Source organism: Zeugodacus cucurbitae, chromosome 2, assembly GCF_028554725.1.
Source record: "Zeugodacus cucurbitae isolate PBARC_wt_2022May chromosome 2, idZeuCucr1.2, whole genome shotgun sequence".
Lineage (NCBI taxonomy): Eukaryota > Metazoa > Arthropoda > Insecta > Diptera > Tephritidae > Zeugodacus > Zeugodacus cucurbitae.
Genome location: NC_071667.1, coordinates 45,351,701 through 45,365,051, shown reverse-complemented (window position 1 = coordinate 45,365,051; position 13,351 = coordinate 45,351,701). Strand labels below are relative to the sequence as shown.

General features: G+C 38.2%; 1 protein-coding gene across 11 annotated transcripts in view; it reads right to left on the bottom strand.

The window, feature by feature from the left end:
• The window catches only part of LOC105212429 (uncharacterized), a 442,313-nt gene that overhangs the window by 35,770 nt on the left and 393,192 nt on the right, over positions 1-13,351 (bottom strand). For all 11 annotated transcript variants that reach the window (XM_054229606.1, XM_054229600.1, XM_054229595.1 and 8 more), the window contains one exon: positions 106-1,052. In XM_054229606.1, the coding sequence (XP_054085581.1) occupies positions 106-1,052 (947 nt within the window). The remainder of the gene's footprint in view (positions 1-105; positions 1,053-13,351) is intronic.

Genomic DNA, 13,351 nt, shown 5'->3' with positions numbered 1-13,351 from the left:
GTTTTAATTTTATTAAGTTCACACCATTTTCAGCTTGATACTATCAATATCTAAAGTCAACTTCACTGTTCATAGCTCTCAACTTATTTATTCTTTACTACTCACTTATTGTCTTCATCGACGGCGCCAACACTCCTCAATATTGACTCCTCAGATGTCCAGATCGTTGAAGTCGATCCTTTTTTGGTCACATCGCTGCCGTTTAACAACAAAGAGGCCGGAGTGCCACTGCCATTACTCTTTGATGCTGATGAGGTCAACAATGTAGATGGCAAAAGCACGGTGTTGCCTAGCTTTGCCGTAGATATTGCCGATGTTGGTGTTGTCATCGTCGCATGATTAATGCGCTCCCGTTTTGGTATTGCCAGCATTGCCGCCAAGCCGTTGCTACTGTTAAAGCCAGTGTTACCGCCTTTATCACCATTGCACAGCTGCTGTGCTAGTGCTAGTTGACTCGTGCTTTCTCTGTGCGTAAAATGTGCTGTGGCGTTGTTGTTGCCGAGCATTGTGTCCATATCGTTTTCCAATTGACGCTGTCGCCTGCTTTTAAGTGATTCTTCATCGTTTTGTTGGGCCACGGCGGCGGCACAGCCGTTTAATGTTGTCATTGAAATTGCTGGCCGGCGGTTACCACTTGTCGCTGCAAATGCAGGCGCAGCTGCTGGTGATGCTACCGGTGTTGTCTCTTCAATTTTCAATATCGTTGCTGTTGTTGACGGGTTTGTTTCTGTTGCTGTTGTTGTTGGCAAACTTGCTGATGCTGCATCGTTGCCGCATTGTAAATTTGTCAGATTATGATAATGCCGACGATGTTGCTCGGTTGTGGCATTAAATGTTGCTAAACTGTTGCGATTGCCGGTGCCACTATTGTGGACCGCTGGGTGTTGCTGGTGGTATGGTGTCGGCGCCGATAAAGTTCGCATATAGGCAACACTCGGCTTGGTCGGAGTGCAAATGGTGCCAGCATGGCTGCAGCTATTGTTGTTGTCGGCGTTTGAGCCATTATCAAGGCGTCCACAATCAAGGTTAAACGATTGCAATGGAATGGTGGTCTGTGAATGGAAAAAAGAGCATGAACACGTATATTAAACACAAAAGCATAACAACAACAAAAAAAGAAATAATGAATTGTTGCAAGTTCTATCTGGTAGCGTGCCTTCGGCTTGAGGGCCGATCACTTTCAGTTAATAATATAAAAATTTTCAGCTACATCTAGTCGAACAATGCCTTATGACACGGTTAATATATGTAAGTACGTGTCTTGCAATGCGCGACATGAAGATTGCACGTGACTAGTCGAGTGTTGGCGGTAGCGATGTGCAGTAATAAGCAACTTGGCAAAACGATATTTTAGTACTTCTAGAAGAACCTTGAATTTAAAGTGTCATTGCCGCTCTACTCCTTACAGTTTTGTCCGTGTATGTGGGTGTAATTTTTTTGTTTGTGACATATTCATGCAAACTGGAAGTCGTTTTCGCAAAATCTCAGGTGAGCCTTATATGATATTTATTATGCTCCACAGCAGCGCATTCTTATAGCCTTGGTATGAAGCGATGATTTGCATTAGCGGGCTTAAGTTGGATTAACTTGCGCATTTGATCCACTTTAATGCAAATTTGTAATGCACAAAAATTTCGTCCATTTAGTAAATTTGAATAGGCAACACTGGCCAAAAATGGCCGATTTTTATACTCTCGCAACAAAGTTGCTACGAGAGTATTATAGTTTTGTCCACATAACGGTTGGTTGTAAGTCCTAAAACTAAACTGGTTAGATATAGGGTTATATATATCAAAATGATCAGGGTGACGAGAGAAGTTCAATTCAGATGTCTGTCTGTCCGTCCGTCCGTGCAAGCTGTAACTTGAGTAAAAATTGAGATATCTTGATGAAACTTGGAAGACGTATTTCTTGGCACCATAAGAAGGTTAAGTTCGAAAATGGGCGTAATCGGACCACTGCCACGCCCACAAAATGTCGAAAACCGAAAACACTTAAGCTATAAATAAAGCTATGGAAGAAAAATTTGGTATGAATGATCGCACTATGAAGGGGCATATGTGCCCCTCACTCACTAACGAAAAACGCCAGAAACATTAAATTTCACATAAATAATGGCAGATGGATTGATGGATCTGCACTCAGATTTTTGTACAAAATGGAAAATGGGTGTGGCATCGCTCCCTTATGGGTCAAAATCCTTATCTCCGGAACTACTCGACCGATTTCAATGAAACTTGGTTTGTAATAGTTTCTTTACATCCCAATGATATATTGTGAAAATAGGCCAAATCGCTTCACAACCACGCCTACTTCCTATATACCAGAACTTTGAAGACGATCTGAATCGTTAACTTTACAATATATAAAGTAAGCACTAGTGAATATATCGATGCAGAACTTTGCACAAATACTACGTTTATAGTGTGGCAGCCCCATTCTAAAAATCGCCGAAATCGGACCGTAGATTTTCAAGGCCCCATATATCGAACATGAGGACCTCGGTGCTTCTAACATAATATTATGGTTTCCAACATTCAATGGACTTTATACAATATATATGACGATATATGGGTCAAATCGTGTATTATATAATATTAATAAAGTTAAATAAATAAATTGCGAGAGTATAAAATCTTCGGTTACACCCGAACTTAGCCCTTCCTTACTTGTTGCTATTGTAAATGATGATTGATACAAAGAAGAAGAAGAAAACGTGAACAAATGATGAAATGTTTTTTACCAATTAAATTATGAACAGTTACAACAACGACAACCAGCGACGAAAATATGCTGATAGATTTGATAAACTTTTTTTAATGATTTCTCACTCGGTTGTCTAAATTCACAAATCTGTCGTCAGTCACCATAAATTTTCAATGCTCATTAGCATTTCTTAAAGCGCATTAATTTTGATGGTCTATCACTGCTATTACTTGACTTTTCTGTGAACTCATTTATAAGATCCTTTAGAATATAAAAATTTGTTATTCTTGCAGCAACTTAAGGGACTTACAAATGACGTTCATAGCATGAGAGCAGGGCCTGATATAAATATAGCTACGCATAACTGGGAGCAGTCAATTCAAAACCATTCACTATACACTTCCAGGTTGCCCAAATGATATAGAGCAACGTGTGGATAATGGAAGTTTTAATATAATAAAAGTAAATATCCGTGGAACATAGATAATTATATGAAATATCTGCATTTGATACATTTTAAGCTGAAATCGAATTAATAAAAATCTGTTATCTATGTATTATTAAATATTGTTGTATTATTTTTAATGAATCACTCGAAGGAATTAAATTGTGTATCGACATAATTTTGATGCTAGAAAAAAACAGTCAATTAGTTATCTCGATTTCAACTTATTGCACCTGAGGGTCCATCAGATGTATTCTTTTCGACATGAAACAGTTCAAATATATAAAAGTACAATAATGTATTGAAAATACATAAGTTATGATAAAAAACAACTGTTTACTATGCGTAAGCAGTGGAGCGTGTGGAATGAATAATGCAAAATAATAAAACAACTTTCTTGCAGAATGGACTAAGAATAATTAGTATATTCTACATAACATCGGAAAGCTCATTTTGCTATATAATATTAATGATGTAATAAAAAACTTACGTTCGTTTTAACTACGATATAAATAATTCATGTAGTTTCTGTAAGAAGCGATCACCACTACAGCTGTAATGACCTGCTGATTTTCGCTGCATCGCTCATCAACTCACTCGACATTCTGCTCGCGTTACCTTACAACCACACCAGTGCCGTGTTGTGCAACATTGTTGAGATTCAGCACCCAGTTGAATCCACTGCCATCTTCTATCATTGCGGCAACACCCTATTTGGGCAACATGACCGACGAGATGTGCAATTGCTGTTGTGCCGTGAAGGCATGATAAAAATCAAAAGTGCCTGACAAACAATGCAATTGCCAGGACTAAAAAAACACACACACATGCGCATACTTTCGAAATTGACAATGCACCGTTGATACCATTTCTATATGCCGATATCACGCTATCGTTATCGATATCACCATTGTTCGACCATATGCCACTCAACCGGCAATTCATTCAACATTCAAAGACATTTATATAGATCTGTATGTACATATGGAATTGCATGGATGCAGTGGTGACATGTAACACGCGGCAAGTGCTGCACACAGTTCTTATTTGCTGCAGATATTTGTAAAGTTCGAAATGTTGCAAGTGCACAGCACACGGCCTATGAATAAATCATTGTAATTCAAAGAATTGTCAATTGCTTGCAATGTAAATACAATTGACATAACGAACTTACAATGGTTAAAAATCGACCGAAACTACACACATATAAGTATATCCACATATGTTAAGCATGGGCCCAATACGCAATGGCTTGTGGTCTCAAGCTCTTTTACCAATATTACCGCAGCAAAAGGTCGCGAAGCCACATTCATACTGACACTGTCACGTTTGTACATGTTGCAGCATCCTTTGTTGTAACTTAGTGTGTCCTTCGCTTTGGCTTCGCCTTGATCTCAGCTTCAAGTTAATTCTGCGTGTTTGTTCTTTTTTTTTTGTGTTTGTGAAGCTCACAGATAACATCTTCGCTGCCGTTGCATCTAAAGCAGCTGATACATGAATCTCATCACGTACCAGACCACAACATATGCGTGCATTTTTTCATTACAATATCTCCCTCTGCGCTCCGGCACGCTCGGCGACAGTGGTGCATAAGTGCGGCTGTACTATGCGAATAAATCAGTAACAATGCCTTTATGACTTTACAAACCTCACATCCATATATAAACAAGCAAATGTATGAATGCATTTAGTACCTACCGATATACATACTTATTTTTATAACATTGTTTGCATTGTACTTTTCATTAGTCGAAAATTGTTCGCCACACTCTCAGCTGTCAATGCTTAATTGCAAGAAAAGTCACCGAAATCGTGGCATTGGTAGTTGCCACGGTTGTTATTTTAACGAGCTAAAAATGTAAGGAAAGACACATTCAAAAAGTAAAGCTGATCAAAGGTTAAGGTTTGCTAATTTGAATAAGCAATAAGCTGAAGGCAATCGACTTTAAAATTTCACAAAAATAGTGCTTTAAGCAGACATAAGTGACATGTATGTATACACATTACATTTTAAACATTATCTGCCTACAAGTTTTGAACCGAGTTGAACGACGGGTAAATTTCATAACAAAAAACTTTTCACGGAACATTGGGAAAGTATGGATTCTTTAGAGTCAAATCAATACATTATATAATATGGTAGTGATGAGCGATATTGCTATTTTTGAATCACTGTGATTTCAGTGATTGCTACTTTTAAATCACTGTGATTTTTTATTGCTATTGCGATCACAACAAAAAAAACGAATTTATGAGAATTTGTACTCCAATTTTTTATTAATTTTTTACATAATACATTTTTATTAATTTTAACAATATCCAAAATTTACCTGCTTTTGTAATCACTATCACTAATTAATAAATTTTGAGTATATTTAATTGCTTTTGTAATCACCGTATCCAAAATTATCGAAATCACAACTAAAATTCCTACTTTGATCACTGAACAGTGATTGCTAAAGGGTGATTTTTTAAGAGCTTGATAACTTTTTTTAAAAAAAAAACGCATAAAATTTCGCATCGGTTCTTTATTTGAAACGTTAGATTGGTTCATGACATTTACTTTTTGAAGATAATTTCATTTAAATGTTGACCGCGGCTGCGTCTTAGGTGGTCCATTCGGAAAGTCCAATTTTGGGCAACTTTTTCGAGCATTTCGGCCGGAATAGCCCGAATTTCTTCGGAAATGTTGTCTTCCAAAGCTGGAATAGTTGCTGGCTTATTTCTGTAGACTTTAGACTTGACGTAGCCCCACAAAAAATAGTCTAAAGGCGTTAAATCGCATGATCTTGGTGGCCAACTTACGGGTCCATTTCTTGAGATGAATTGTTCTCCGAAGTTTTCCCTCAAAATGGCCATAGAATCGCGAGCTGTGTGGCATGTAGCGCCATCTTGTTGAAACCACATGTCAACCAAGTTCAGTTCTTCCATTTTTGGCAACAAAAAGTTTGTTAGCATCGAACGATAGCGATCGCCATTCACCGTAACGTTGCGTCCAACAGCATCTTTGAAAAAATACGGTCCAATGATTCCACCAGCGTACAAACCACACCAAACAGTGCATTTTTCGGGATGCATGGGCAGTTCTTGAACGGCTTCTGGTTGCTCTTCACCCCAAATGCGGCAATTTTGCTTATTTACGTAGCCATTCAACCAGAAATGAGCCTCATCGCTGAACAAAATTTGTCGATAAAAAAGCGGATTTTCTGCCAACTTTTCTAGGGCCCATTCACTGAAAATTCGATGTTGTGGCAGATCGTTCGGCTTCAGTTCTTGCACGAGCTGTATTTTATACGGTTTTACACCAAGATCTTTGCGTAAAATCTTCCATGTGGTCGAATAACACAAACCCAATTGCTGCGAACGGCGACGAATCGACATTTCACGGTCTTCAGCCACACTCTCAGAAACAGACGCAATATTCTCTTCTGTACGCACTGTACGCATTCGTGTGGTTGGTTTAATGTCCAATAAAGTAAACTGAGTGCGAAACTTGGTCACAATCGCATTAATTGTTTGCTCACTTGGTCGATTATGTAGACCATAAATCGGACGTAAAGCGCGAAACACATTTCGAACCGAACACTGATTTTGGTAATAAAATTCAATGATTTGCAAGCGTTGCTCGTTAGTAAGTCTATTCATGATGAAATGTCAAAGCATACTGAGCATCTTTCTCTTTGACACCATGTCTGAAATCCCACGTGATCTGTCAAATACTAATGCATGAAAATCCTAACCTCAAAAAAATCACCCGTTACTTTCGAACTGATATTGTTACAGTGATCGAATTAGAATCACTGAACTGCTATCGCTACAGTGATCGAATTAGAATCACTGAACTACAACATATGTTTTAAGTTCTCTGCTCCTATATGTACTGTGATCGAACAAAAGCACTGAACTTCTCTATAGCTACTGTGATCGAACTCAAATTATTTAACTGCAATAGCGATTTTAAATAACTGATATTTACAAAAATTGATCACAGTTGCTATATGTGATTTTTCAATCACAGTGAAAAAATCACCGGTAGTGAAATATCGCTCATCACTATAATATGGTTTGAGCTATAGCCAATAATTAAAATTTTGTACTAGTTCGGCTGAGTTTATCTTTCTAAATTAAAGTACAGTTTTCGAAATTTATAAAATTCTGTATGTATATGTATATTGAATTTATGCTTCTGAACGGTAGTTCAAATAAGGCAATTTAGACATAAGCCCTATCATTGTTAGGATGATATTCCAGAATAGTGATGGTATAGTTATAGTCATAGGTCAGAGATATCTGGCTGGATTTAATGCAATTATTCTATGTAAGTTTATATATATGTAAGTAGATATATATACACGCACATATTTAAACTCGATCTTTTATTTGAATATATTTTCTTGTTTAAGTAATATCATTAAAATTAGACTATTTAAATATACGTCCTAACAAAAGCTTATTGCTTGTGCAGAGTTTGGACAGCAACAACAATGTAAGCACTAAATTTATTAGCTTTTGCTTCAAGGCAAACAACAATTTAAAAGCTATAAAAGCGCAAATTAAATGAATTTTTAGGTGACCAAACTGTTGATATTGAAGAAATCAATGAAAACTGAATAACACAACTAAGTCCAAATAAAAAATCAATAGCATATTTAAGAGAAAAACATAAGAAATGCTCAAAACACCAAAAAAAGTTAAACATGTTATAATCAGGGAATTTCGGTGCGTATGATATTGTTGTTACAAAAAAAGTACATACATTAATATATATGCTGAGTACACACATTGAACCTTTAGTATGTATTGTTTAGATCGCCGACATTAATGAACATATTGTGTGCCACTTAAAAAGTCGTAAACGGCATTTGTGCGACAACAACCCGTTTATAAGAGAAATAAATGGTACCAAACCGACAAGAGTCAAGAGTATATTATATGAAGGTAGGGCAGTAGGGAATGCTACTCATTAATGCTGTTGAATGCGCGAAGTAAGGGCAAGTGATGAGTTTACAATGTGGTTGTGTTGTCTTCTTTATTGTATAGAGTAACTTATTATATATTTGTTAATTTTTATTTTTTCATCAGTGTTCATTGATCAACTTGATTATAAAGTATTGATTAAGAGCAGTCGATTGACCCAAAATGGTGACAGATACGTGTTGCTTACCAAAACCGTTCTTCGAATGACTTCATTTTACACAAAAATTAAATGAGAAGATAAAAATAACTTCAGCCCAATCGACTATCGGAATTTTCCCATGGGAAGCAATGGAATTGGTGTAAGAACACAATTAGCACCACCTAATCGCCATTTAAACGGGGATATGCAAATAAAGCTGACAACCATAAATAAATCACGGCCTTTGCTGCAATCACAAATGGGTAAACAAAAACAGGTACGTGCCCGGTAAGTGGTTCAGCGCATACTCACCTGTGAGTTTATAAGGAAATCGTCCTGACTTAACGAAAGTCCATTGCCGGCATGGCATTGGAAAAAATATTGCAAGAACAACTTTCGCGCATGCGCTGCCATCCATCTGCGAGGCTTAGTTTTACTGCCCTCAACATCGTGGTGGTCACGCATACGCAATGATAATATTCGTAATTATCAAATCAAAACTCTTAAACTGCTGCCAAGCCTACCGTTTAATGCAACGTCCTTGCCCTCAAGTGTATTCTATATAGCACACTTTGAAAAGGCTTTGTGTTCTCCAAGTCATGTGCACATATACAAGTCAACAAAAGGAAAAGAACAACAGCTTTGCGTATCCATTGCCACAAAGAAATGAAAGAGAAACTGCAGAGATGATAAGCAACGCATATTCGTCTCGCCTGTTGGCCGCCGGGCAGTCCCGGCGTATGTTTAGCTGGACAGTAAACGTGCCGCTCTGCACAACTGGCGGCTTGGCGTTGTTGGGCTGTGTTTGGAGCAGCTGGAGGAATCACTTTCGCAGCGCAACAAAATTAAAGCTCAAAAGAGAATACCGAAAGTAAATGATGTGAAGACTAAGCCCCCCAAAAATCAGAACACGTTCTTGACGATGGCAAATTGGAGCATCGGCATTCTTAGCTGCAAAGCTTCCTTAACCTACTCTCTCTTCCTCCCCTTTTGAGTAGCTTGGCTCTTTTGTGTTTTGGACATACTTCAGGAAATTACTGACCCAATTTTTAACGTTTCAATTTCATTCTGCAAAAACATGAGCATTCCTCTTCAGCAATGTGCGTGTGTGTATTTATTTATTGTCACTCATGCAACTAATGCATTCGCATAGTGAACATAGCGGTCAAATAAAGGCTGATGACAGCAAGATGCGTCGGTTGGGCATTTCTTATTTTCATATGATCGGCACTACACTGCACTGACGCTGACACAGATTTTCAATTATTCGCTTGGTAAAGTGAAATCTTAATAAGACATCTATAGAACGTTGACTTGATTTATGCGCACTGGTTTCATAAATCAATTAACTTTGTGAAAACATTGACATTACGTGGCATGAGAAGCCATTGCACGGATTGCTACGAAATATGCTACCTCTGCATATAGCCCTGAGACCTTCTACTGATATTCTTCAAAGACGGTAGTTCAAAACGAATCTGACTATCGCAGTTAAAAATTTATACGAAATGACGAACATTTAATTTATAAGTAGTAGTTTTACGACGATTGAGCAAAACAATTTTAATTTCAATGAACAACGATTTCTTAACAGTTCATTTTACTAATTTTTGCACTTATTTGAGCCGCTAAATATTTTAAACGTGTTCTAGTATACAGAGATCTGTAGCTGAACTCGATATAAAATATTGTTATAGTAGTCAGATCCACTAGATAAACAACTATACACCGGTACCCTTATATAACAGGGGCGTTACTTCACTACAGTAACCGCTGGGTCATGTGTTACGGACATATGCCATTAACCGTTAATGATAACCATTATAAAAGCTTAATAATCGCAAAAATTAAGAACTTTTCGCTCATTGAATATACAATAGAATCCCGATTATCCGAACATCATTCGTCTCGGCTTTATTTGCCATTGCTATTTGACAAGTTTATTCCCAAAGGTCAAAGACAAGTTATTTTCAACCAAAAATTTAAATTACATAGGTATTATGTAATTCATTATTGTTATATCTCGTGTTTTATATATGATATTATCTAAAAGACGTATGTAAAACTCATTACTTGATAAAAATTTATTAAACATAAAATACACTGGTATACAGTGGTTTTGTTGCCCTGGATATGGGACTAATTTTAGATATATTTATGCTCACAATTTACGAAACTATCAATGATTTTGTAAGAATTGCTCAAAATTTTTTTAAAATCTTTATTTTCATTTTAATTCAAATAAATCGGAAAACAAGAAATAAAATGGTGCAGGGAGAAGAGGGAAAGGGGAAATAAAGAAGGCGTTGCTAATGCCCTTAAGTTCTATTTTTACAATGATCTTAATTTGAATGCAACGCCAATGGAAATAACAACAGCAACATCACCTACAACAACAAATTGCAGAGCAGTTTTCTACTTAGACTCTTTAAAGTGGAATTTATATGCGGTGCAGTTCAAAGTTTAACTTTTCAAGTTGTTAAAAATTTGAGTTTTTATGTATTTTCGTTCGCATGTGTTCGACTTTTCGGGGGGAAACACAGCTGCGTAATCGCTACACTGCAGAACGAACATTTGCCTGTTTATTCCACTTACTCGTACTTGCCTATGGATATGTCTATGAAGAAATGTATATTTGTATGGAAATGTAAATGGTGCTAGGCTGTTAGCTCTTTTAAGGCGGCGTTCAAGTTGATCAGCGGTTTATCGCACGCCCATTGAACGGCATTTGGCTTTGTTTACACATTTCAGTAGTTTAAGCATAATTCCTACTTTGTAATTTACATTGCAGTCGAAAAGAGGCGCATTTGTTTATTAATGGATAAATTAATGTCACTTCATAGTTGGTGGTGCGTCTTCGGAGACTGTGGGAGCATCTGCAGGAGCGGGCGAATTCGTTTATAGATAAAATGTGTACTCGTATATAATGTATCGCTGACATTGTTGGTGTAGTGGCATGCAACAACATATGTGCTATCTCTTCTTCTACATTTGCGATTGCGTCATGCTGGAATTTTAATTTTGTTTGCCCAGTGGCTTTCTGCACTTGGCTCCCTCTTAAACATGTGTGCAACAAATTCGCTGCCTGCTTGTAACACTTGACCTCTTGATAAATACAAATATGGTTTTTAATTATATTTTTCTCTTTCATAACTCAATGTCACATATAATTGTGTCTGTCATGTGTCACTAAAAATACTTAGTGCTGGCGCATTTATTTGAAAGATCCAAAAGCTTATTAGATATCATGGGTACTTGCAGATATGAATACTTTACAGATACTTATTATGGGAAATTGCAACCAAATACAAATTTGATATTGAAATGATATTTTGTACAAAAGCTAGACGCATATGCAGACATAAAAAAAAAGATGCCGAAATGCGTGAAAAGCTGGCCGACATGAGTAACGCTCGAAAATTTTATGAAAAGATGATGCGATTTTCAGAAGGTTTCAAGACCGGAGCATTATCATGTAGGGACCGAGGAGGTAATCTGGTACCAGAGCGTACTGGGATTATGGAGGGAACACTTCTCCGACCTGCTGAATGGCAGTGAAAGCACAACACCAGGAGCTGGCGAACCCGATTTCCCAATCGATGACGATGGATTAGATGTTCTATTACCCGACCATGAAGAAATTCGAATAGCAATTATCCGCTTGAAGAACAACAAAGCGGCGGGGCCGATGGATTACCGGCCGAGCGGCGGCGAAGAACTGATAAGGTGCATGCATCAGCTTCTTTGTAGAATATGGTCGGAGGAAAGCATGCCTGATGATGGAATTTCAGTGTGCTTTGCCCAATCCGTAAAAAGGGAGACTTCACAATCTGCGCCAATTACCGTGGGATAAGCCTCCTCAACATTGCATACAAGGTCCTGTCGAGCGTATTGTGTGAAAAACAAAAGCCCACCGTCAACGAACTGATTGGGCCTTATCAGTGTGACTTTAAACCTGGAAAATCCACCATGGACCAGATATTCACCATGCGCCAAATCTTGGAAAAGACCCGAGAGAGAAGAATCGACACTCACCACCTTTTCATCGATTTTAAAGCTGCCTTCGAAAGCACGAAAAGGAGTTGCCTCTATGTCGCGATGTCTGAATTTGGTATCCCCGCAAAACTAACACGGCTGTTTAAGCTGACGTTGAGCAACACCAAAAGCTCCGTCAGGTTTCAGAGAGGGTGACTCACTATCGTGCGACTTCTTCAATCTATTTCTGGAAAAAATAATAGGAGCTGCAGAGCTCAATAGAGAAGGTACAATCTTCTATAAGAGTGTACAGCTGCTGGCGTAACGCCGCGCCGTTTGTTCTGCTTTTTCCAGACTTTATAAGGAAGCGAAGCGTATGGGTCTGGTGGTGAATGAGGACAAGATGAAATATCTCCTGTCATCAAACAAACAGTCAGCGCACTCGCGTCTTGGCTACCACGTCACTGTTGACAGTCATAACTTTGCCGTTGTAAATAATTTCGTTTATCTGGGAACCAGCATTAACTACACCAACAATGTCAGCCTCGAAATCCAACGCAGAATCACTCTTACCAATAGGTGCTACTTTGGACTGAGTAGGCAATTGAAAAGTAAAGTCCTCTCACGACAAACTAAAATCAAACTCTACAACTCGCTCATTCGCGTCCTGATGTATGGGTCTGAAGCGTTGACCACGACAACATCCGATGAGGCCACTCTTGGGGTTTTCCAGAGAAAGGTATTGCGCAAGATTTATGGTCCTCTAAACATTGGCAACGGTGAATACCGCAGACGATGGAACGATGAACTGTACGATTTATACGACGACATTGACATAGTTCAGCGAATAAAAAGGCAGCGGCTACGCTGGCTAGGTCATGTTGTACTGATGGATGAAAACCCTCCAGCTCTGAAAGTGTTCGATGCAGTACCCACTTAAGGAAGCCGCGGAAGAGGACGACCTCCACTCCGATGGAAGGATCAAGTGGAAAGTGACCTGGCTTCACTTGGTGTTTCCAGTTGGCGCCTACAAGCAAAAAGGAGAAACGAGTGGCGCGCTCTGGTGGATTCTGTTATAATCGCTTAAAATGGTTCCCACGACAAAAAAA